This window comes from Cnephaeus nilssonii (assembly GCF_951640355.1).
Source record: "Cnephaeus nilssonii genome assembly, chromosome: 4".
Classification (NCBI taxonomy): Eukaryota; Metazoa; Chordata; class Mammalia; order Chiroptera; family Vespertilionidae; genus Cnephaeus; species Cnephaeus nilssonii.
In genome coordinates this window covers 50,681,488-50,705,369 of record NC_137075.1, presented here as the reverse complement: position 1 = coordinate 50,705,369, position 23,882 = coordinate 50,681,488, and the positions used below count along the sequence as shown (strand labels likewise).

Here is a 23,882-nt window from a genome sequence, read left to right as displayed (position 1 = left end):
ACTTGCAATTTAGGAACCACACACACCCTCAGTTATTTCAGTTCATTTTTCATAAACAAGTCCTCAACACAGACTGTTCTCTCTGTGTGAAGGACATCCTCAATCCAAGTTTCTAATTCTTTTTCTAGAAAAATTTGAAGATTCTTTTTTTTTTTAAATATATTTTATTGATTTTTTGCAGAGAGGAAGAGAGAGGGATAGAGAGTTAGAAACATCGATGAGAGAGAAACATCGATCAGCTGCCTCCTGCACACCCCCCACTGGGGATGTGCCCGCAACCAAAGTACATGCCCTTGACCGGAATCGAACCTGGGAGTCCACAGGCCAACGCTCTATCCACTGAGCCAAACCGGTTTCAGCGAAGATTCTTATGACACAGTGAAAATTAATCATTACCACTTTTGGTTGGGGACAACCAATCTGACCTTAATGATCACGTGCATTAGAGCAGAGTGGGGGAAAGGGAGGAGGGGAAACCAGTTGGTCCTGGGGTTTCTTGTGAAGCTGGGCACTGCCTTAGGTTCAGCTGGCCGCCTTGTTCGCAGGTGTGAGAGGACTTACCAGCAGCACCACGAAGCCATGAAAGCCCAGATTCGCGAGAGCCTGTTAGCGAAGCATGCTATGGAGAAGCAGCAGCTCTTCGAGGTCTATGAGGGGACTCGCTTGCAACTTAGGTGAGAATAAAACAGTTTAGCTGCCTTCGAAGCTGTAAGACAACGCTCTCCTATTTCCTATTTTAGAGAACATTGTGCTGCAGCCCTGGTATTTTTTTTTTTTTTGTGGTCATTTAGCTACTGGTTTTGTGTATCCAAGGTCTGAACTGGATAAGATGAATAAGGAGATGGCCGCTGTGCAGGAGTGTTACCTGGAAGTGTGCAGAGAGAAGGATGACCTAGAATCGACTCTCAGGAAGACCATCGAAAAGGAGCAGCAAACGCAGGAGAAGGTACCGCACAAGTTAATACCGTGTTTCCTTCAGTTGATTTCCCCGGCCTCGCTGTTGTCATTGAAACCAGTACACTTGTTCTCCTGTGCAAGGGGGAGGGCGTACGTAGAAGTCTCTTTTCTTTCGGCTATTTCACACTACTATAGCTCACGTGATACATTTAAGTGTTGAGATGATTATTAAAACCTTGTTAGAAATTGGCCTACATATAGGAGAAAATCATTCTTCCGTATCGATTCTTTCCTCAGAGGCAAAAACGAGTTCTGAAAATAGGAGTGGACCCGAGTCACTTTGAGTCTGAAACCCGGGATCCTCATTTTGCATTTGTTTGTGGGCTGCTCAGGCGACCCTACCCAGTCCTCTGAGCCCGGTACAGAGGATTCCTTCAGGGGCATTTTGCTCCGGCCCATTTCTCCACCCGTGTCGGAGCTTCGTTGCATTCGGGGGGGGGGCACAGTGGTCACATGAATTTGGGTTTCATGACAGGGAAGGGGGTGGCATGGTGGCTGTGGAGAGAAAGGTCAGGGTCAGTGTGGCCTCTCAGGGAAACGGGAGGGGCTACCGTGTGCTCTGCTCCTCCCTGTCGTCCAGGCGGCCATTGCTGAGTGTCCAGAGTCCGATCGCGTGGAAAGAGGTGCACCTCCCCTTTTCTTCCCTGTCCTCAGAGTCACATCCAGACACATTTCTCACTCCCACTTTGGACAGGTGCAGACCACAGTTTGAAAGCCACCTGCGTCTAGATTAGAAAATATTTTTAAAGGCCTGAGTAAATGTTCTAAACAGCTTTTGAATAAGTCACATGAAAGCAAGGCCTTGCTACCACAGACTTAAAAAAAATAGTGAAGAGCAGGTGAGTAAAGAGCATTTAATATTTTGATTACTTTTGAGTAGATTAATATGATAAAAAAAACATGTCATGTATAATTCTAAAGGGAGCTGTTTAAATTTAGTACTGGAAGTGTAAAAGTTAGAAGGGATCTTAAATTACCTAGAAGTTAAAAACTTAGCTTTTAGTAATGTTATAAAAATTAAAATAGATCTCTAGTGTGATTCTTTTTATATATATATATATATATATATATATATATATATATATATATAGAGAGAGAGAGAGAGAGAGAGAGAGAGAGAGAGATACGCCCTTTATATGGCTTAGGAGTATTTATAAGCCAGTCAGGACAGAATTTCTTTAAATTTAAGAGACTAATTATTTCATATCCTCCAGAGCTAGGTAAAGATATACCAAACTATTTTCCTATTATATATATACATATACATACATATATATGTGTGTATATACATATACTTTACTATATTTTTATTGATTTCAGAGAGGAAGGGAGAGAGAGAGAGAGAGATAGAAACATCAATGATGAAAGAAAATCATTGATTGGCTGCCTCCTGCATGCCCCCTACTAGGGATCGAGCCCACAACATGGGCATGTGCCCTTGCCTGGAATTGAACCTGGGACCCTTCAGTCTGTGGGCTGATGCTCTATCCACTGAGCCAAACCAGCTGGGGCCTATGATATATTTCACACGCATACAATGGAAGAATGTTATTAGACTGGAAAAAACTAAGTAACTTTTTGGGTAGCCCTTCTCTGCTGGGCATAAGCCATATTTCCTGTGGCTGAGCTTCAGGTCAGGGACTTAGTCTGGATACAGAATTTATAAGACAGTCAAAACCAGGAGTCCAAAGTTTCATATGTTTCATATGTGGTCTATTCTGAAACAGTTATTGAGTCCAGCTGGGGGTTAAGTAGGAGCTCAATTCCAAGTTCTAAAGCTTTTATTAACACAGAACTTTCCTCATGTTAACCTGGTTTGTTCAGAGAAAGGGAAAAAAAGTCATGCACACAGAACCCTTCAGACTCATAGACAAGGCAGATGTTCAATAGTCCCATTCATAATGCCATACCTGTACACATTAAGGCTCATATATTTAGTTATAATACATGCTAAGTCAGTCCTTATAAGTTAGAGGGTTTTTGCAGTTCGAGCCATGCAAAACAAGTGCTTTAAAACTATCCAAATATTTCTTTCCCTTTAGTGGTACAACTTTTGGAATAGATATTTCTGTAATATCTTCAGATGGCGGATCCCTATACCCAGTAAATCTACTATTTTTCCTCTGTAAAGAGAGGTAACAAGGTTTTCCTCGCTGTGGCGAATTGCAGAAATGGCCAGACCTTTTTCCTACCCCTGAATGCATGCCCCCTTGCAGCGTGATATTGTGGTTCTTCTCAGTAAGAGGCAGACTCTTTCTCTTCCTTGAATTTGACCTTGGCCACATGACTGACTTTGGTCATTGGGAAGCATTGAAGCATTGTGGCTTTTGGAAGTTTGGTGCTCTTAGGAACCCTGTGGCCACCACCATATGAATGATCTGGGATAACCTGTTGGATGATGACACATGTGATCAAGTCATCGCCATTGTCCTTGCAGACACCGCACTAACTACCAGACACGTGAGGCCAGCTTAGACCATGTAGCCCCAGTTGCCTGCAGAGACCAGCTGTATTGGCTTAGACCGGAATCAAGCCCTGGCTGACCCACAGTTTCATGAGAAATAAGAGAAGTTTGTTTGTTGTTTTAAATCACTAAATGTTAGCTGGTTTATGAGGTAGCAAAATTAACTTACATACCCACAAACACAGAAAATTGGTAGCAATTTTCTGCTGTGAATCAAAAGGAAATGCAGGTACAAATGGGTAAAATCTCCTGAGGGATAGACATATACAGAGAGAAAAATTTGAAGATTTCTTCCATAGTCCAACAAAAAAATAATCAAACAAAAAATATAATACCAGTGTTAGGTGACAATTTTCTCACCTATTGTGGTGCAGCTGCAGTCCCCATGACCTGATTGTGAAGAAATGCGTCTCTTGGTCACTGGAGAATTTCCAAAATCACAGAGCACTGAGCATAGAGATCATCTAGTCGGCATGTGCCTGTGGTGGGGAGGAATCAGATGCCAATTAAGACAGAACTAGTCTAGGTCAGCTGTGAACCAGAAAAGACCCAGACAACCAGTGTGACGGAAGAGCTCCAATCCCAGGAGTGCCACACTGTCCTTTGATAGTCCAAAAAAACCACACGGGGGACCAGAGAGGAAGGATATAGCCCAGTGATGGTGAACCTATGACACGCGTGTCAGCACTGACACGCGTAGCCATTTCTGATGACACACAGCCGCTAAGGCGGCCGCATGCTGAGGATGAAACATTTGCTGCTCCTGAGGATGAAACATTTTCGAAATAATGTTTTTTCCTCAAAGTGACACACTCCCTGAGTTATGCTCAGTTTTTTGGCGAAGTTTGACACACCAAGCTCAAAAGGTTGCCCATCACTGATATAGCCTTTACTACTTACACATGGAGAAGACCCCACGGCAGGAACGTTTCCGCCCTCGGCCAGGGTTAGGCAGGGGCTTACCTAGTAGAGGAGAGGGGGCGGGTGCCATGCTTGGAACGGCTTGCGTGCAGGCCGAGGACAAACAGAGAGTCTGGTGAGACTCGTAGGCTGTCAAGGACAAGGCACCTGAGTATGTGCTGCTCTGCTCCTTGTGGCTGCTGGCCAGGTGGACACCGTTCAACTGACTGGAAGGGGGAATCGGGCTTTGTCCTCGCGTGATCCCACAGCCAGGTAGTCATGAGTCAGAAATAATACCAAAAGAGAGGCAGAGCAAAAGCTCGGTGCTGCGTGGCAGTGGGTGTGTGGGGTGTACGTCTCTGGCACTGCAGTTTGTGGGCATCTGTATGTGACTTCTCACGGCCTTTCAGTGATACCTCCAGAAAACTATCTCTGAACATTTTCAAACAAACGCTCATAAATAATTTTGACCGCTGTGAGGAGTCTTATTTGCAATGATGTAACATCATGCAAGGGATTCCCATTTTCAGATGCACTGGGTTCCTAGAGTGAATAGAGAATGTTGTATGAATATTTAAAAACCTGACATTTCGTATCTGCTATTGCTTTAGCTAGTCTTGATAAAAACATTTTGTCTTTGACAATGAAAAAAACCCAATTAGGATTTATCACAAGATGCATAGTTTTTAGTACAGAGCAGTGATTTTTGGCTTATCTCAAAATGTAAGGCTTTCAGAAATATAAATTTTTTCTGGGCTAAGATATCTGATGAATCCCTTGATGGTGGGATGTAAATGTATATTTCAGTTTTACTTTTTAAAAAGAGTATTTTGTCTTCTGGGACTGTATTTATTATATTAGATGTTTTTCTGTTGATAGAGCCATCATGATTTTTTATCCAATATTTGAGATGCATGCCGGCTTTTTACAAGCAACTTATTCAGCCAATTGACTTGGCATTTGGAAAGGTCATTTGTCTCTGTTGCTGTTCTCTATTGCATACATGTAACCATTATTTTATAAATTTGACTTGGAGAATATTAGTGTTGTACAGAGATATTTACTTGGATTTTTGTTTAAAGAGACAGTTATTGGAGGAAAGAGAAGAATATATAAGCAAATTGCAGGTGGAACTTGTAGAAAAGTACCAAGATACCCTTATTACAGAAAAACAACAACAAGTGGCCAAAAGAACAGGAAAGTGATATTGAACAGCAGGTTAAAATGAAGTGATGTTAGCCAAAGCACACAGATAAGGAACAGAAAGAGGTGTGGGTTAAAATTTATTTCTAGTCACCGTGTTTGAAAAATGTAGTATTAACTGTTGAGAGAGAATTCTTCCTGAACAGACATGTAACTTTTCATTGCCAAGTACATAATCACTCATTATACTTTTCAGAATTGGGCTATTAGTAGCTTAGACCAATTTTATTTTAAAAAACTAGAGGCCCAGTGGATGAAATTTGTGCACTGGGGAGGGGGGGGGTGTCTATCAGCCCAGCCTGCACCCTCTCCAATCTGGGACCCCTCGGGGGATGTCCGACTGCCGGTTTAGGCCCAATCCCACAGGGGTGTACTTCTCTGGAACTGCAGTTTGTGGGCATCTGTATGCAGTGATTTTTGGCTTATCTCAAAATGTAAGGCTTTCAGAAATGTAAAGGGGATCGGGCCTAAACCGGCAGTCGGACATCCCTCTCACAATCCGGAACTGCTGGCTCCCAGCCGCTCACCTGCCTGCCAGCCTGATCACCCCCTAACCACTCTCCTGCCAGCCTGATCAATGCCTAACTACTCCCCTGCCGGCCCGATCGCCCCCAACTGCCCTCCCCTGCAGGCCAGATCCCCCCCACAACTGCCTTCCCCTGCCGGCCTGGTCACCCCCAACTGCCCTCCCCTGCCGACCTGGTCCCCCCCAACTGCCTTCCCCTGCTGGCCATCTTTGACCACATGGGGGTGGCCATCTTTTACCACATGGGGCGGCCATCTTGTGTGAGGGCATGAGAGTCAATTTGCATATTACCTCTTTATTATATAGGATTACCTCCCATACTCCTCCCCCCCCCCCCCCATATTGATTCTTCAACCCAATTTTGGATATAATTTTTTTAGGGCACTTTTTTATTCTTTAAAATGAAACCATGACCTACTTTCATATTGTGAAATGATTCTAAGTTTAGACCAATCTATAATCCTATATAATAAAAGGCTAATATGCAAATTGTCCCCTTGGGAGTTTGACCGGGAGTTCGATCACTCGCTATGACGTGCGCTGACCACCAGGGGGTGGCATGAAACATGGTGGGCAACCAGCGGTGGCGGGGCGCTGAGGGAGGCCGGGAGGCGGGGAACCTGATTTGCCCTGATCACCGACCAGGCCTAGGGACCCTACCCGTGCACGAATTTCGTGCACCGGGCCTCTAGTCCTATATAATAAAGAGGTAATATGCAAATTGACCGTCATTCCAACACACAAGATGGCTGCCCCATGTGGTCAAAGATGGCCGCCCCCAATGTGGACAGAAGATGGCTGCCACAAGATGACCAGCAGGGGAGGGCAGTTGGGAGCAACCAGGCCTGCAGGGGAGGGCAGTTAGGGGTGACCAGGTCAGCAGAGGAGGGCAGTTGGGAGTGACCAGGCCTGCAGGGGAGGACAGTTAGGGGTGACCAGGCCTGTAGGGAAGGATAGTTAGTGGTGACCATGCCGGCAGGGGAGGGCAGTTAGGGGCAACCAGGCCTGCAGGGGAGGACAGTTGGGGGTGACCAGGCTGGCAGGGGAGGTCAGTTAGGGGCGACCAGGCTGGCAAGGGAGGGAAGTTAGGGGTGACCAGGTCAGCAGGGGAGGGCAGTTGGGGGCAACCAGGACGGCAGGGGAGGACAGTTAGGGGCGACCAGGCCTGCAGGGGAGGGCAGTTGGGGGCAATCAGGCCGGCAGGGGAGCAGTTAGACATCGATCAGGATGGCAAGGGAGTGGTTAGGTGGTGATCAGGCTGGCAGGTGAGTGGTTGGGAGCCAGCAGTCCTGGGTTGTGAGAGGGATGTCCAACTGCCCGTTTAGGCCCGATGGGATCGGGCCTAAATGGGCAGTCGGACATCCCTCGAAGGGTCCCAGATTGGAGAGGGTGCAGGCTGGGCTGAGGGACACCTCCCCTACCCCCCCCCCCCCCCCCGTGCACGAATTTTGTGCACCGGGCCTCTAGTTTAATATAACAAAGAAAATTCTCATGTGTTCTAGTGAATAAAATTAGGCTTATTAATTAGACATGCAGAGTGCTTGCTTTGTGGAAAGCCTTGTGTTGATAGGAAACACATATTAAGAGCAAAAATTGTTCCCTTCCCTTCCCCTTCCCTCTCCTTCCCTCCCTTCTTCCCCCTCCCATCTCCTCCCCTTCTCCCTCCCTACCTCCCTCTTCCTCTCTCCCTCTTTTTTATTTCTCCCCCTATTCCTTTCTTCCTATCATGTCATCTTGGTATCGGCAATGCCAAAGCCTCCAGCAGGTTGCATCTTGAGAGCAAGAAAGCCTGACCTTACACGACATACTTAAATTTTCCATGTGATTTATGTCACGTAGATAAGGTCAAAGAGTAATTTTCAGGAATTACTTGAGAACATATTTCCACAGACTTCATTTCCAAACCTCATGTAATTATCACAACAATGTCTAGATGGTTTTCAAACACAGCTGTGGCTGCCTTTTTGGCTATCTATTCTAGTTTTCACTAATAATGATTTGAATATTTTTCTTTTGAAAACAGATGAAAGAAGAACTTTTTCAACAGATTGAAAAGGAGTGGCAGGCTAAGCTGGCTCAAACTGTAAAGGCAGTGAAAAAGACAACCTCTGACTGTTACAGCCAGACGGACCAGGTAGCCGCCAAAGATGCTGTTTCCCAGAAAGAGATGGCAATGGTGACAGAAGGACAGGAGCAGGGGGCCCAGCAGGATCTAGAGCAGGAAAAGGACAGAGCTATCAAGGCAGCCCTGAAGAAACTCGAGGTTGAATTGGAACTCAAATATTGTGAAAACGTTGCCAAACAGGTAATAGGTTTATTTTAGTAAAATTATTGGAACTCCTTGTCTATTAGCAAAAGCCTATAAAATGCTATCATTGCACTGCTTCATAACTTTATACTTTAAAATGTTTGTGCATTCTAGGGTAGAGGACTCCTATGCGGCTCCTAAAATTGTCCTCATTATGTTTCTGTTATAAAAACTGTTACCTTCAACGTTTCTGTATATTCTTTCCATTAACAAAATGTTTGCTCCTCTGAGGTTACTCTGAGCATTCAGAAAGCTGAGGTTAAAGACGGTGGTTTTACAGCTGAATTAAACACAATTTAATTATGAATCTTTCCTGTATATCTGTATAGAAAACATTCCACCAACGTGGCTGTAGATAAGCAAACGTAAAGCGAAAGGTCTTTGACAGTGTTTGTGTTGAGACTTGTGAAGTTGAATAAGCAGGGACGTGGTCTGTAAATCCCATCTTCTGCCCCAAAGTGGTGCCCTTACCTCCCCTGGGACACGCCCAGAAAGCTGTTTCACTTTTAACTGGGGCTTGTCACTTCATTTCCGAGAACTGTCATACCAAGGAAAGTACAGCTCTGTGTGCACAGAGTGAAGATGAGCAGTTTGTTTTATCAATTACAGCACTTCTTGAATTTTTTGGTCTCGGGCTACCTTTACATAAGAAATTTTTCAAAAACATCTATTCTAGCACGTATTCCATCGGCTGTGAGAGCAGTGACACCACCACATAACATGTTGCCCGGAGAACGACACTGTTTCAACGTGAGAGAACAAGAATAGAAAAGATGGAGAATGTCTGAATATTGTTTTGAAAATGGTTTTGACCTCACAGACCACATGATAGGGTTTCTAGACCTTAGAAGTTCCTGGAACCTTCCTATATAATAAAGATGTAATATGCAAATTAACCCTCACACCCTCAAAAGATGGCTGACTACGACCAGGCTGGCAGGGGGGTTAGTGAGGGATGACCAAACAATTGAATAGCAGGCTGCATGGGGCGACCAGGCTAGCAGGGGGGGGGTCATGAGGGGTGACCAGACCGGCAGGGAGAGCAGTTAGAGGTGACCAGGCTAGCAGGGGGCAGTTGAAGGCGACCAGGCTGGCAGAGGGGGCCAGTTAGAGGTGACCAGGCCAGGAGAGGGGAGCAATTGGGGGTGACCAGGCTGGCGGGGGGGGGGGCAGTAAGAGGTGACCAGGCCAGTGGGGGGGCAGTTATGAGCAACCAGGCCATCAGGGAGGGGACAGTTGGGGGTGCGGGGGGGCAGTTAGGGGCAATCAGGCAGGCAGGCAGGTGAGCGATTAGGAGCCAGCGGTCCAGGATTGTGAGAGGGATGTCTGACTGCTGGTATCGGGCCTAAACCGGCAGTCGGACATCCTCCGAGGGGATTGGAGAGGGTGCAGGCTGGGCTGAGAGGACCTCCCCCACCCCTGTGCATGAATTTCCTGCACCAGGCCTCTAGTTATATAATATTTATTGTGTATTTATTATTTAAAACTATTATTAAAAGTCTTAAGATAATAACCTGAAGTAACATTTTGAAAAACATACTCAGCTTTTGCTAAATACTTGAAAATTCTGCCTACTCGTTAAATTGTTCTACATGATGTTGCAGGGCATCCTTAAAGTCTGGAAACAGGCAAATGCATGTAATGGTATCAAAGATATCTTCCGTCAGTTAAAATAATTTTCTGAAATGTTTACCGTAAGACTTGAACAGATCAAGAAAATACTCTGTCAACAAAGAGACATATTTAAGGGTTCAGTTATAGATCAAGCTCAAGTATAGCTCTTGTGAAGAAAAGCAAATAGCGTAGTATAGTAGAAAGGGAATTGCATACGAACTTTTTAAGGAATATAAATTTCTATAGGTACTTTATCTTTTCCCCATATTTTTAACTCTTTGGAATTTACCTGTAACTGTATATGACATTTTAGTGAGGAATACAGCCTCTTATATCAGCTGCACTTTTCTGTGTGTGTGTGGATATACTGTATGTATGTGTGTATCTGTGTATTTCAAAACGAGAATAAGGAATTATTTAATAAATGATCTTGTAATAGATTTATAAGCAGATTAGCCTTATAATTCATCAAGGCTTAGATTTTTGCCTGAATTGATGTACTACCCTTATTCTTTAGTCACAAACTCATTCTTGACTGCAGGAAAATATGCCAGGTATAAGGCTCTAAACTGTATTGGTGCTTGCATGCGTGTGTGTGTGTGTGTGTGTGTGTGTGTGTGTGTGTGTGTGTGTAGGGCGTGCGGACTGAGAAGGGGGTAGGTGTACTGATTGGACAGACCGCAGTTAGCACCAAGCAGCCCTTCTGTCTGTCTTCTCCTTTTCCCAAGATACATAGGGAAATGGCAATTGGTACTTTGTACAGAGCTTTCTAGCATAGTACTGGCCATCAAACATTTATAGGCCCTCGCTTCCTGTTGTGGCATTTGCCTGGGACAGTACGGGAAGTTTAGAACAGATGGATTAGACTCCACTGTTTGGGGTCAGGGGAGGTACTTGAAGTCAGTTATAACTGTGATGTAGTACAATGCAGCGTAACATACACATGCCATCATAGTTGCTATTTGCAAATGAGGTCCTTTTGTATTTTATACCCCCCTTTACCTCTTTCTCTTGCAATATCCTGCAGGTAGAAACAGCTGTGCAAAATGCTCGCCATCGATGGCTGGAAGAACTGCCTGAGCTTGCAGAGTATAAAGCACGTGTCAGAGCGGAACAGAAGAGGTGGGAAGAACAGCAAGAGGTCTTTGTGGCCAAACGGGTAAGAACTCTCCCGGGAAGGGCCCCTCCTGCCCTCTTCTCTCATCTCAGTCCTGGAAATTGGTGCCGACTCACAGGGTTGTTGGAGGGTTAAATGTGATGATGCATGTTAAGTATTAGCTCAGAGTCTGGCCGGTGGTCCCTGTTCTCATTGTCATCAAGTTGCTCAGGGAGAGAGAATGTATTTAGGAAATCTTGAAACTCACAGAATCAGGAAGATAACCTTACCTGTGAAACTCAGTTGCACTCTATCTTGCCAGATCTTTAGGAGAAATTGAGGACAGGTGTTTATCTGTTTACTAGCTATTCAGTGTCCTTTCACCTGCTTAAAGATTGTTTTTTGTTCTGTGTCAGTAGTCTTCTTATAACATACTAGAGGCTCGGTGCACGAGATTTGTGCACTGGTGGGGGGCGAGTCCCTTAGCCCGGCCTGTGTCCTCTCGTAGTCCGAGAGCCCTCGGGGGATGTCCAATGAGGGGAGCGAGCCTATGCTGCAGTTGGACATCCTTAGCACTGCCCCAGAGGTGGGAGAGGCTCCCACCATGGCCGCTGCGCTTGCCAGCTGTCAGCCCAGCTTGTGGGTGGGAGCGTATTGACCACCAAGGGGCAGCTCCTGCATTGAGCGTCTGCCCCCTGGTGGTCAGTGCTCATCATAGCGACCGGTCTTTCTGTCGTTGTTTGGTCGATTTTCATATTACCCTTTTATTATATAGGGTTCTCCTTGGTAAATAGTCAATCCAACTCTCCTTTTCGGAGATCTCATGTTCCTTCACTGTAATTATTTGTATTCTCCCAGCTTAGTTTCGTAGTGTAAATCAATTCTCATCAAAATGCCATTAAACTGAACATAGTCTTGAAATTTGACCCTATGATTCTAAAATTTATTGGAAAACTAAAAGGACCAGATATATTTTTTTTAATGTTCTAGAAAAGAAGTAGTAGTCCAACCCCAACACAGAATATATTGGAAAGCAATAATTCTGATAGTAGAGAGTCACAAATATAACATTCTTTTTCATTCAGTAAAATACAGACTTCAGAGTTAGGCCCAACTGTGAATAAAACATCAGTAAATTATTTCAAAAACAACAGAATGATAAATAATATTATAATAAACACTCTTCTGACAGCCAGATAACACTTGGGAAAAATTAAGTTTACCTACACCCTGCATTGCCATAAAATCTAGGTTGATTAAAGAGTTTTGTTTTTTTATTTTCCATTGATTTTTAAAATTTTATATTTATTGTTGAAAGTATTATAGATGTCTCCTATTTTTCCCCATTGACCCCTCCACTCCACACCTGTTACCCCCCCCCCCCATGCCTTCCATTGATTTTTAGAGAGAGTAGACGAGAGGGAGAGAGAGAGAGAAAGAGAGGAAGAAAGAGAGAGGAACATCGATGTGAGGGAGACACATAGATTGATTGTGTCCTGCACACACCCCAACTGGGAGCAGGTATGAAACCTGCAACTCAGGTACGTTCCCTTTACTGGGAATGGAACCTGTGACCCTTTGGTTTTCGGGCTGACACTCTAACCACTGAGAAATGTCAGCCAGGGGTAAGGAGTTATTTTTTAAAATTAAATCAGATATTTCAGATATGTATCATAATAAAATTTGAGGCAACAGACTCAGTAGCAAAGACAAATAGGATAAAATATGTACAAACCTTTAAAACATTTTTACTTGTAATAAAAAATAACAAAAGAAGATGATAAAAATAAGGAAAATAAATGAATCAAACATGAGGAACATTATTACTAGTATATGTTAAGAAAACAAGCATCCATGAATAAGTCTGCCAAAGATATCCTATATAATAAAGAGGTAATATGCAAATTGACCATCATTCCAACACACTAGATGGCCACTCCCATGTGGTCAAAGATGGCCGCCCCCAAGTGGACACAAGATGGCCGCCACAAGATGGGGAGGACAGTTGGGAGGGACCAGGCCTGAAAGAGAGGGCAGTTGTGGGGGGACCAGCCCTGCAGGGGAGAGCAGTTAGGGGCGATGAGGCTGGCAGGGGAGGGCAGTTAGGGGAGACCAGGCCTGCAGGGGAGCATAGTTAGAGGCGACCAGGCCAGCAGGAGAGGGCAGTTATGGGTGACCAGGCCGGCAGGGGAGGGCAGTTAGGGGCAATTGGGATGGCAAGAGAGGGCAGTTAGAGGTGACCAGGCTGGTAAGGGAGGGAAGTTAGGGGTGATCAGATCAGCAGGGGAGGGCAGTTGGGGGCGACCAGGCCTGCAAGGGAGGACAGTTAGGGGCGACCAGGCCGGCAGGGGAAGGCAGTTAGGGTGACCAAGCCAGCAGGGGAGGGCAATTAGGGGCAATCGGGCCGACAAGGGAGGGCAGTTAGGGGCAACCAGGCTGGCAAGGGAGGGAAGTTAGGGGCGACCAGGCCAGCAGGGGAGGGCAGTTAGGAGTGACCAGGCCATCAGGGGAGGGCAGTTAGGGGCCATTGGGCCAGCAGGGGAGCAGTTAGGCGTCAATCAGTCTGGCAGGGGAGTGGTTAGGGGGTGATCAGGCTGGCAGGCAGAAGCGGTTAGGGGCAATCAGGCTGGTAGGCAGGCGAGCGGTTGGGAGCCAGCAGTTCTGCATCGTGAGAGGGATGTCTGACTGCTTAAGTGGGCAGTCGGACATCTCGAGGGGTCTCAGATTGAAGAGGGTGCAGGCTGGGCTGAGGGACCCCTCCGCCCCCATTCACGAATTTTGTGCACCGGGCCTCTAGTGAACAAATAATCTTCATGAGAATTCCAAACAGCACAAACCAATGGAAAAACATTCATACCTACCAGATTGGAGACATGCAAACTAAGCCAAACTTCAGGTGCCATTTTGTGCCAAATGTATAGATCCTCTCTTCTTAGCTGTAATACACAGAACATCATGGATTGTAGTATCAAGCATGTGCTACTGTCCCAATGTCACAACCACTTTTTGGATAATAATGTGCATGACAGACATTATAAATGATTCATACATTGTATTTGTGATCTTATTCCACAAATTACTTAAGGAAATAATCCAACATAAATAAAAGTGTTTTAATCTAGCTTTAAGTCATGTGGCAGTACCTGGGTGTTTATTACATTATTCTCTATACTTTTTAGTTTGTTGAAATAGTTCAAAAGGAAATTTAGGAGGCAGAGAGAAAAAGGAAATAATAGGATGTTATGCATATGTGTCTCATAGCTGAAGAGTAATAAAGTTGGGTAGAATATAGAAAATAGAAAAGAGATCATTCCTTAAGAACACAGAGCCCTGCACATATGTGAATGCAGAAATATAGAGACGAGAGGACAGTGTGTTGCTTCTCAAACTTGAGCAGGCACAAGAGTCACCTGGAGGGTTTGTTAAAGCAGATTCCTGGGCTTTTCTCCTGGAAATCTGATTTGGAGGGTCTCGAGTGAGTCCTGAGAATTTGCATTTCAGACAGGCTCCCCGCTGACGTGACACTGCTGGTCTTTGGACCACACGTGGGTGGGAGTTGCACGATTGAGATAATTATTCAGCCACAGAACAATGTTAGCATGTTGGGCATCCATCCTCAAACCACAGGAGGCAGGCAAGGTCCAGTTTCCTAGCACTGGCTAGAGAGGCAAGTTTTTGCAGGATTAGAGTGTTCATCAAGTGTGTGGAAATTTAAAGCCATTTCCCAGAGTCGAGAAGTAGTCAGGTTGGTTTGGCGGTCCCCACACTTTGCTGCACATTGGAAAACCTTGAGGATTTAAAAAAAATATATTGTTGTCTGGCTCCCACTCCCACACTTTATGTTCTACTTGGTATGGGGTGTGGCTTGGGCATCGGGATTTTTAGAAGGTGCTTAGGTGACTCAAATATGCAGCAAAGTTGGGAACCACTGAGTCAACAAATGCTGTCCGATGCTCCTTGTAAAACTTCATGTGAGAGGATGTGTGCTTCTAGTGAGCTTGGGCTGGCTATCCACATTCCGTAGGATCCACTACCTCTGCCTGCCACCTGGCAGTGATTTCCAGGCATCCATTGTGACATGACCTGTTTTCTCCAAAGCATTCTTTAAACATGTTTCATACACAACTGAACCCTTCTGCTGGTAGCAAAAGAATTTTACTGTGAATTCTTTGTGGGTTCTTTTTAGTAAAGTAATTCAAATGCAATTACCTCAATTTTTTAAATTATTAAATGCAACTATTTAAGAGCACATACAATTGAATAAAGATATATAACGTGTTTATAAATCTGTATAGGTGAAGATGTTTGCTATCCTATCTAAAAAAGAGGGAATATGCCCCAACCGGGTTGGCTTAGTGGATAGAGCGTCGGCCTGCGGACTGAAGGGTCCCAGGTTCGATTCCAGTCAAGGGCATGTACCTTGGTTGCGGGCACATCCCCAGTAGGGGGTGTGCATGAGGCAGCTGATCGATGTTTCTCTCTCATCGATGTTTCTAATTCTCTATCCCTTTCCTTTCCTCTCTGTAAAAAATCAATAAAATATATTTTTAAAAAAAATAAAAAGAGGGAATATGCTAATTGACCCTCACACTGTCACAAAGGTGGCGGCACCCACAGCCAATAAGGAAGGAATATGCTAATTGACTGTCACGCCCTCAAAGATGGCGGCACCCACAGCCACAAGATGGCGGCACCCAGTCCCCTTAGCCACACCAGGACAGCAGGCGTGTAGTGTAGCAAGGCACGTGGCAAGGCCTGGAGGTGGACCCGGCTGCTCCGCGCGCCTGCCTCCAGAGTCCCCCAGCCCCCTCAACCCCCAGCTGCCCAGGGCCGGCCCGAAGAGCAGGCAAGCCTTGGATGGCGGCTGCCCAGCCGCCCAGGGCCGCCCGAGGCTCAGGTAACCAGGGCAGGCCGAGGCTTGAGCTGCCGGCAGTGGCAGCAGCAGAGGTGTGATGGGGCGTCGCCTTCCCCTGATCGCCGGGTCACCTCCCGCCCCTGAGGGCTCCTGGACTGTGAGAGGGGGCAGGCCGGGCTGATGGACCCCTGTCCAGTTCATGAATTTTCATGCACCGGGCCTCTAGTAATTACATAATAGAAAATTTTGTAAGCAGATAGCCTATCTCAGCATAAGGAGCAAAAATGTAGTATTAATCAATCTAGGCCAAGCCTTTGGAGATGCCCAATTCTTTTAACACTTTGTATTCTAATAACTTTTTGGAATCACTCAGTGGATATTAGAACTAAAAGGGATTCAAGGTCATTATCCAGTTTGCTCATTATATAGATGAAGACACCAAATGCTAAAGAGATTGACTTTTCCAAGTTCAAGAAGCCAAAAGCAACAATAACTACATAACATTATTGAGTCCTTATTATTTACCACACTCTGGGCTAAGTGCTTCAAATGGATTATCTCTGTCATTTAATCCTAAAATAACTCTTTCATGTAGGCATGGCAATTATCCCCATTTTATTTATCTATTTATTTATTTATTTATTTTGTAATCCTCACCCAAGAAACATCGATTGGTTGCCTCCCGTATATGCCCTGACTGGGAATCGAAGCCACAACCTTTTGGTGTATGGAATCACACTCCAACCAACTGAGCAACCCGGCCAAGGCTATCCCGATTTTATTGCTGAGGAAACTGAGGCTCCAAGAAGTTGAGGAATGGGCCTGAGGTCCCAAAGCTAATTCCTGAGATCCCGCAGCAGTTGGCCTCCAGAGCCCCCTCTGATAAGCACTCTACTGTACTAGGCAGGATTAGAGCTAGAGCCCAGGTGTTTTGATTCCCTGTTGCTTTTTGGTTACATACTCTATTTTCTGTGGTCTACTATTTCTGTTCTGTTATAAAAGAAAATTAACCATAAGGGGGGAAAAGTAACCTTTTCTGTTTGCTATTGTCATTTAATGAACTGCATTACCACTAAAATTGCATTCAAATACAATTATGTTTGTCAGCAAGTAATTATGCAGGTATGTGTTATATTCCTAAATAACAATAAGATTTCCTTATGAGGCTGCTTTTGCTTTATGTAAATGATGCTTAATTTGTTTTGGGGGTTTAGATAAAATTTGAGAATGCATCTGTATAAAACAAGTGATATGGAATTTTTCCTAAAATTAGTTTTGAGTAAATAATTACAAATGCATATTTTTGATCAGTTTAAAGTTCTAATTCTTCATAAAGAAACTGTGCTTTGTTTTGTTTTTGTTTTTTGTTAATCCTCACCAGAGGACACTTTTTTCCATTGATTATTTTATATATATATATATATATATATATATATATATATATATATATATATATATATATATATTTCAGAGAGGAAGGGAGAGGGAGAGAGAGAGAGAGAAACATCAATTATGAGAGAGAATCATTGATTGATTGGCCACCTCCTGCATGCTCCACACTGGGGATTGAGCCTGTAATCCTGGGCATGTGCCCCGACTGGGAATTGAACCGTGACCTCCTGGTTCATAGGTTGATGCTCAACCACTGAGCTCAACCACTGGGCTCCATTGATTATTTAGAGAGCGTGAAAGATAAGGGAGGAGAGGGAGAGGAGAGAGAGAGAGAGAGAGAGAGAGAGAGAGAGAAACATGATGTAAGAGAGACACATCAATTGGCTGCCTCCTGCAAGCACCCAGACCAGGGCCGGAAACTGAACCTGAAACGCAGGTACATGCCCTAGACCAGGAATCAAACCCCTGACCCCGTGGTGTGCAGGCCGACGATCTAACCTCTGAGCTGTGCTAGCCAGGGCAGATATTTTGTTTTTTAAATAACATAAGATAAAATGTTAGGTGACTTAAAATGAAGGAAAAGATCCTTAAGTATAGTGTAAGAATGTTTTAGGAATATTATCTAAATTCACTGTTTCCCCTTAATTTTGATTCTAAATCTCTTACTAAGTTCAGAAGTTAACCCAAATAATTACTTTAATTTTTTTATTAATGAGGAGAATCTTAAAGGTTTTTAAATGTACATTATGTCCTTTAGATATTGTTTGCTGTTTCTGAAGCTAAAGAGAAATGGAAAAGCGAGCTTGAAAATACGAAGAAAAATGTAACACCTGGAAAGGAATTGGAGGAGAAGATTCATTCTCTTCAGAGAGAGCTGGAACTGAAGGACGAGGAAGTCCCTGTGGTTGTCAGGGCCGAGTTGGCAAAGGCCCGGAGTGAATGGAACAAAGAAAAGCAAGAAGAAATCCACAGAATTCAAGAACAAAATGAGCAAGATTACAGACAATTTTTAGATGATCATCGAAATAAAATTAATGAGGTGCTTGCAGCAGCTAAAGAAGACTTTCTGAAACAGAAAGCCGAACTGCTCCTCCAGAAGGAGACAGAATTGCAAACCTGTCTAGACCAGAGTCGCAGGGAGTGGACTGTGCAGGAAGCCAGGCGGGTCCAGCTGGAAATCTGTCAGTTCGAGGAGGACATTCTGACTGTCCTTGAACTTCTGCTAAAGGACACCCCGAAGGAGCAAGCCTCTGGTTCAGAGAACAAGCAACTCTCAGAACTCGTGTCGACGTGTTCTTCAAAGTGGGCGTCTGTGCGATATTTTGAAAAACTAAAGGCCTGCATTCAGAAAGCACTTCAAGATATGCTCTCCCTACTTACGGAAAATGCCAATTCAGAATGGGAAAAGGTATGTGCCCAGGAAGTGAAAAGAGCTGTTAAACATCAAGGATGATTGTAGAAGTTGCATACGGTTTTTTTTTCCTTTCATTTTACAGATGTAATACTTGTGTGTTTTTTAACCAGTGGTTTAAAAAACTTTTTGTAACAAATCCAAAGCATTGCATCCTTTTTTTTTTTTTTTTTTTTTTGCCAAAATAACATTACTTCTTCATAGTGCCATAAATATGAGGCAGGGCTTTTAACCCCCAGACATCTTTTTTCCTAAAAAATATATGCTATTCTTTGTAAGGGCCTGAAATTTCAGAAACTGAATAACTCTCATTCCTATTTTGTTTTTTCGGCATTGCCACTCCACAAAATATGCATCATATTAAAGTAGGGTTTCTTAAGAGCTTCTAAAGAGTTTAGAAACCTATTTCTTGCCCTCAAGGGATTTATGTCTCATGTAGGCAAAAAAGTGCCAAACAAGTATAAAGAACATTGATGTAGAAACAAGCCAGTAGAGGTATGGCTTGCTCACACAAACTTGGAAGTCCAGTTTGGCTGGTGTACTGTGTACATGCATGTGTAATGAAATCATTGCATCCTTCTCATTGTGTAAGTACTAAGTACTTTCTGATACCAGCTTTGAGTTTGTGGAACAGTTGATAAAGTCAAAGTCTTGCTCCCTTATGATTGAAGAAATTTGGTATGGGTGAAAATTTCAGAATGATATTCTAGGCATTGTGATCAACATTTGTACTTAGAGGAAGAAAAAACAAACCACTATTATAAGGTTTGTCTGATAGAAGAGTTGAGATATGAGTTAATTCTGTCAGATAGCATGTTTAAATATTTTCAATATTTTCAAGGCAAGAATTGAGCATTTGGTATTAATACCTCCTGGAAAGAGTCATAAGCTAAGAAAGAAATCTGAATTCCAGTCCCATACGTGGGGATAACTAACTTATTATCTTGGGTAATCATATAGTATTGTTTGTCATCTGAAAAAGAAAGTACAAATCCCTTGGGTGCAGCTCAGCCTTTCTGCATCCCAGAATTGTAGAGCTGAAGAAACTGAAAGATCAGTCCCACCCCACCCCATTTCACTCCTGTCATTTTTTTTTTGTTTTTGTTTTTTCTTTTAAATAGGTTTTTATTGATTTTAGACAGAAAGGAAGGGAGAGGGAGAGTTAAAAACATTGATGAGAGATAAACATCAACATTGATTGGCTGTCTCCTGCATGCCCCCCACTGGAGTTTGAGCCTGCAACTTGGGGATGTCGCTCTGACCAGGAATCAAACCAATGACTTCCTGGTGCATAGGTCAACACTTAACCACTGAGCCATACCAGCCAGGCTCCAGTTGATATTTTTAATTCTTTTATTGTTATTACTAGAGGCCTGGTGCACGAAATTTGTGCACGGGGGGCTGGGGTGTCCCTCAGCCCAGCCTGCAACTTCTCCAATCTGGGACCCCTCAGGGGATGTCTGACTGCCTAGGCCCAATCCCCCAGGAATTGGGCCTAAACTGGCAGTCAGACATCCCTCTCACAATCCGGGACTGCTGGCTCCTAACCGCTCGCCTGCCTGCCTGCCTGCCTGCCTGATTGCCTCTAACCACTTCTGTCTGCCAGCCTGATCACCCCCTAACCTCTCCCCTGCCGGCCTGATTAACACCTAACTTCTCCTCTGCCGGCCCAATTGCCCCCAACTTCCCTCCCCTGCCGGCCTGATTGCCCCCAACTGCCCTCCCCTGCTGGCCTGGTTTCCCCCAACTGCCCTCTCCTGCCGGCCTGGTTGCTCCCAACTGCCCTTCCCTTCTGGCCTGATCTCGCCCCCAATGGCTCTCCCCTGCCGGCCTGATCTCGCCCCCAACTGCCCTTCCCTGCCGGCCTGATTGCCCCTAACTGCCTCTGCCTGCCTGATCACCCCTAATTGCCCTCCTCTGCCAGCCAATTTGGTTCTGATTGGTCCGTTTCTATGCCAGTCAGCGTCAAAAGCTCTGCCTCCTAGGCAGCCATTGGCTCCTCACAGTTGACCCAGATTTGGTCCTGATTGGTCGGTTACTATGCCAGTCAGTATCAAAAGCTCCGCCTCCTATGCAACCATTGGCTCCTTGCAATTCACCCAGATTTGGATCTGATTGGTCAGTTTCTATGCCAGTCAGCATCTCCGGGCCTGATCATAGAGGCGGGGCTGATCAGCAGCCACCCCAGGCTACTGGTGAGCGATTGAATTGCTGACCTCTGGGAGAGAGAGAGGCTAATTACCCTGCTTCTCTATCCGCGCTGTGTCACTTAGCCACAATTCCTGCTGGTTTTTACAGCCCAAAGTAACGGGGACTTCTCTTCCCAGCACTGGAACCCTGAGCTGACAGTTTTGATGTGGAGCTGGGACCCCTTGCTCCTCCCAGGAGGCCTTCTCAGCCAAGATATCCATCCCAATTGAAAACACGTATTGGATCAGCCCATTCTGTGCCTCTGTCCCATCTGCCAGTCTCATTGTGGTTTCTTTAAATTTTCTAGTTGGAGGGCTTTCATTCAGTCTGATTTTAGGCATTTCTGAATGATGGTTGTTCTATATTTTAGTTGTAATTTTGATGGGTTGTGGGAGGTGGCGAGTACCACGTTTATCTATGCCGCCATCTTCTCTGTAGCTCAAATCTGATATTTTAAATTACTGATTTCAAAAGATGTTATTACTTACTAGTTGCTTTCAATTTAAGAATAATTGGGTGAGACTCCTTCCCCCAAGAAAATGTAACACCTTTCTTCTACCATTAATATGAAATCAAACCCGGGGTCTTTTTATAGGGCTTATAATTGTGCAAACAGTGAAAGATCATTTGTATGACTCAATGTGGCTTACATGTCTCTGGAGACAGAATCACGTAATTTGGCTAAGAACTTAGACTTTTGCGGCTTTAGTTGGGTGGGATCAGATTCCGTTCCTGAGAAAAGGGTGGCTTTGAAATGCCTAATCTGGCGTTTGTAACAGAGTAATAATGACTTTTGCTCTTTTAAAGCTAACTCATTTCAGAACCTTGAGGTAAAGCAGTGATTATAAATTTGCAATATAGGTGCCATAAATGTGAAGAGCTGTGATTGATGATTTATTAAATTTATAGTTTTTAGAGCTGTTCATGAAAATTAAAGCAGGAACACTGATCAACAGGTATATATTAAATAAGTCTCATTAAAATAATTTAGATGATCAAAGGGTTTTTTAAAATGGAAAGGATGGCCCTAGCTGGTTTGGATCAGTGGATAGAGCATCGGCCTGCAGACTGAAGGGTCCCAGGTTTGATTCCAGTCAGGGGCAAATGCCCTGGTTGCAGGCTTGATCCCCAGCAGGGGCATGCAGAAGACAGCTGATCAATGATTCTCATCATTGATGTTTCTGTCTCTCCTCCGTCTTCCTTCCTCTCTGAAATCAATAAAAATGTTTAAAAATAAATAAATAATAAATAAATACATACATACAATGGAAAGGATGAAATGAATTAAAAATCAAGTGTCCAAGGAAATGAACATATCAAAATATATTAACACAACATTTCATAGTTGATAAAAGAGAAATATCAATTGGAATAAAAATTTCAAACAGACTTAAGGATGTGCATTCTATCTCTTCTTACCACCAAAGTCAAGTCAAAGCTAAGACCAAAAAGTGCTTCCTGATTTTTTTTGTTATCTTAGATTTCTCCAGTTTTGAGTAGAAACTGGAAACATTGACTGTTTGGGGGCTCCACTTTTATTACTCCTTTTGGCCTCAACCCCATCTGTGTCCTCTTGAATGCTCGGAATTTGCCTCTTCTCTTTACTTGCTGATCTCTGCTTGTGGTGGGCATCTTAGGTAGGTTTCCTGACAGTTAAATGCGTTTCTCATAATCAAAGTAAAGGCTTCTAGAATCAAGCATATACTAGTATAATGTGTTTTAAGTAATTAAGCAAGACAGCCCTCTCAAGATCATTCTTTGGGATTTAGTAGTTGTCCAAAATCTGAAAATACTACCTTAAAAGAATGTCTCACCACGAATTAGTTTAGTGGCTGCATTGCCTGTAACAGGACTAGAATGCAGAAAGTGTTCAATACGTGTTAGTGAAGAAATGGTCTTGTGCAAGGTGCTTCATTTAGGTGAGCCTCAGTTTCTCCTTTTAACATTGGGATTTAACTGGCCTTTCTTTCAAAATGGCAGCATATATTAAAATATTTAGAAACATAGCATACTTATGTAAGTTAAAAAATTTTTTTTTACTGTTGTTATTTTACTTGCAATTCATGGAAGGCAAAGGATCGCTATTGTAGTTTCTAATGAATTTAATTCCTGCTGCAGTGAAAATGTTCTGGATTTTCAAGAGCAATTTTGATTTCACCTAGTCTGTCCAATGGTTTGATCACATAAACTATTAAAATACTTCAAATTCATATGTATCTCCTATTTGTCTCATAGTTGGCCGCCAGTCCTCTGCCAGGTAATATTCTAATTTGGAAAATTAGAGAGACTAGTTCGTAGTAATGACAGTATTCACATTAACACCATAGAAAAATATTGGTGATAGTTTAGGCAAGATTTGTTTCAGGGTGATGGGTTTGTGTGTGTGTGTGTGTGTGTGTGTGTGTGTTTAATATTAGCATGTTAAATAGAGAATTGTGTGAAGACTTTTACTAGGCATTAACTATAAAGCTAATTTGTTTCAGAGAAACATGGGTGTCACTGGGCGAGGAGACCCTGGAACCCTGGTCATCCTTCCTGCACCCACGTCCGGACACCATGCTCAGACCTCGGCCTCAAAACAAACAGAAGCAGAAGCTGGTAATGGGGCTTGATTCCTACTGATCTTTGTAACATCCATAACCACAGTTCCAGAGGGTTGCTTTGAAGATGAAAAGAGAGCAAAGATGTATATAGTTTTTGAGTGAACAAATGTGTAATGTTACTCCTACTTGATGTGTATCCTCCCCCTAAATTTCATTTTGCATTTAGAAGACAAAGTTGCCTTAGGCCCTCTTACGTCTATTTTTCATGGTCTTCCCTCCATTCAGAAGTGATTCTGTTTAGAAGGAGAATAATGAGAATTTTAATGGCACAGTCATGTTTTTATTTCCTGGCTTTATTGAGAAATCAAGGGTTTCACGTAAGAACATTGACAAATACTGGATAGTTTTTCATTCACATTATTG

General features: G+C 43.8%; 1 protein-coding gene across 6 annotated transcripts in view; it reads left to right on the top strand.

The window, feature by feature from the left end:
- Window positions 1-23,882, top strand: part of CEP152 (centrosomal protein 152) — a 91,956-nt gene that overhangs the window by 54,120 nt on the left and 13,954 nt on the right. For all 6 annotated transcript variants that reach the window (XM_079768670.1, XM_079768666.1, XM_079768668.1 and 3 more), the window contains 6 exons: window positions 546-674; window positions 814-946; window positions 8,074-8,355; window positions 11,000-11,131; window positions 18,073-18,723; window positions 23,400-23,514. In XM_079768670.1, the coding sequence (XP_079624796.1) occupies window positions 546-674; window positions 814-946; window positions 8,074-8,355; window positions 11,000-11,131; window positions 18,073-18,723; window positions 23,400-23,514 (1,442 nt within the window). The remainder of the gene's footprint in view (window positions 1-545; window positions 675-813; window positions 947-8,073; window positions 8,356-10,999; window positions 11,132-18,072; window positions 18,724-23,399; window positions 23,515-23,882) is intronic.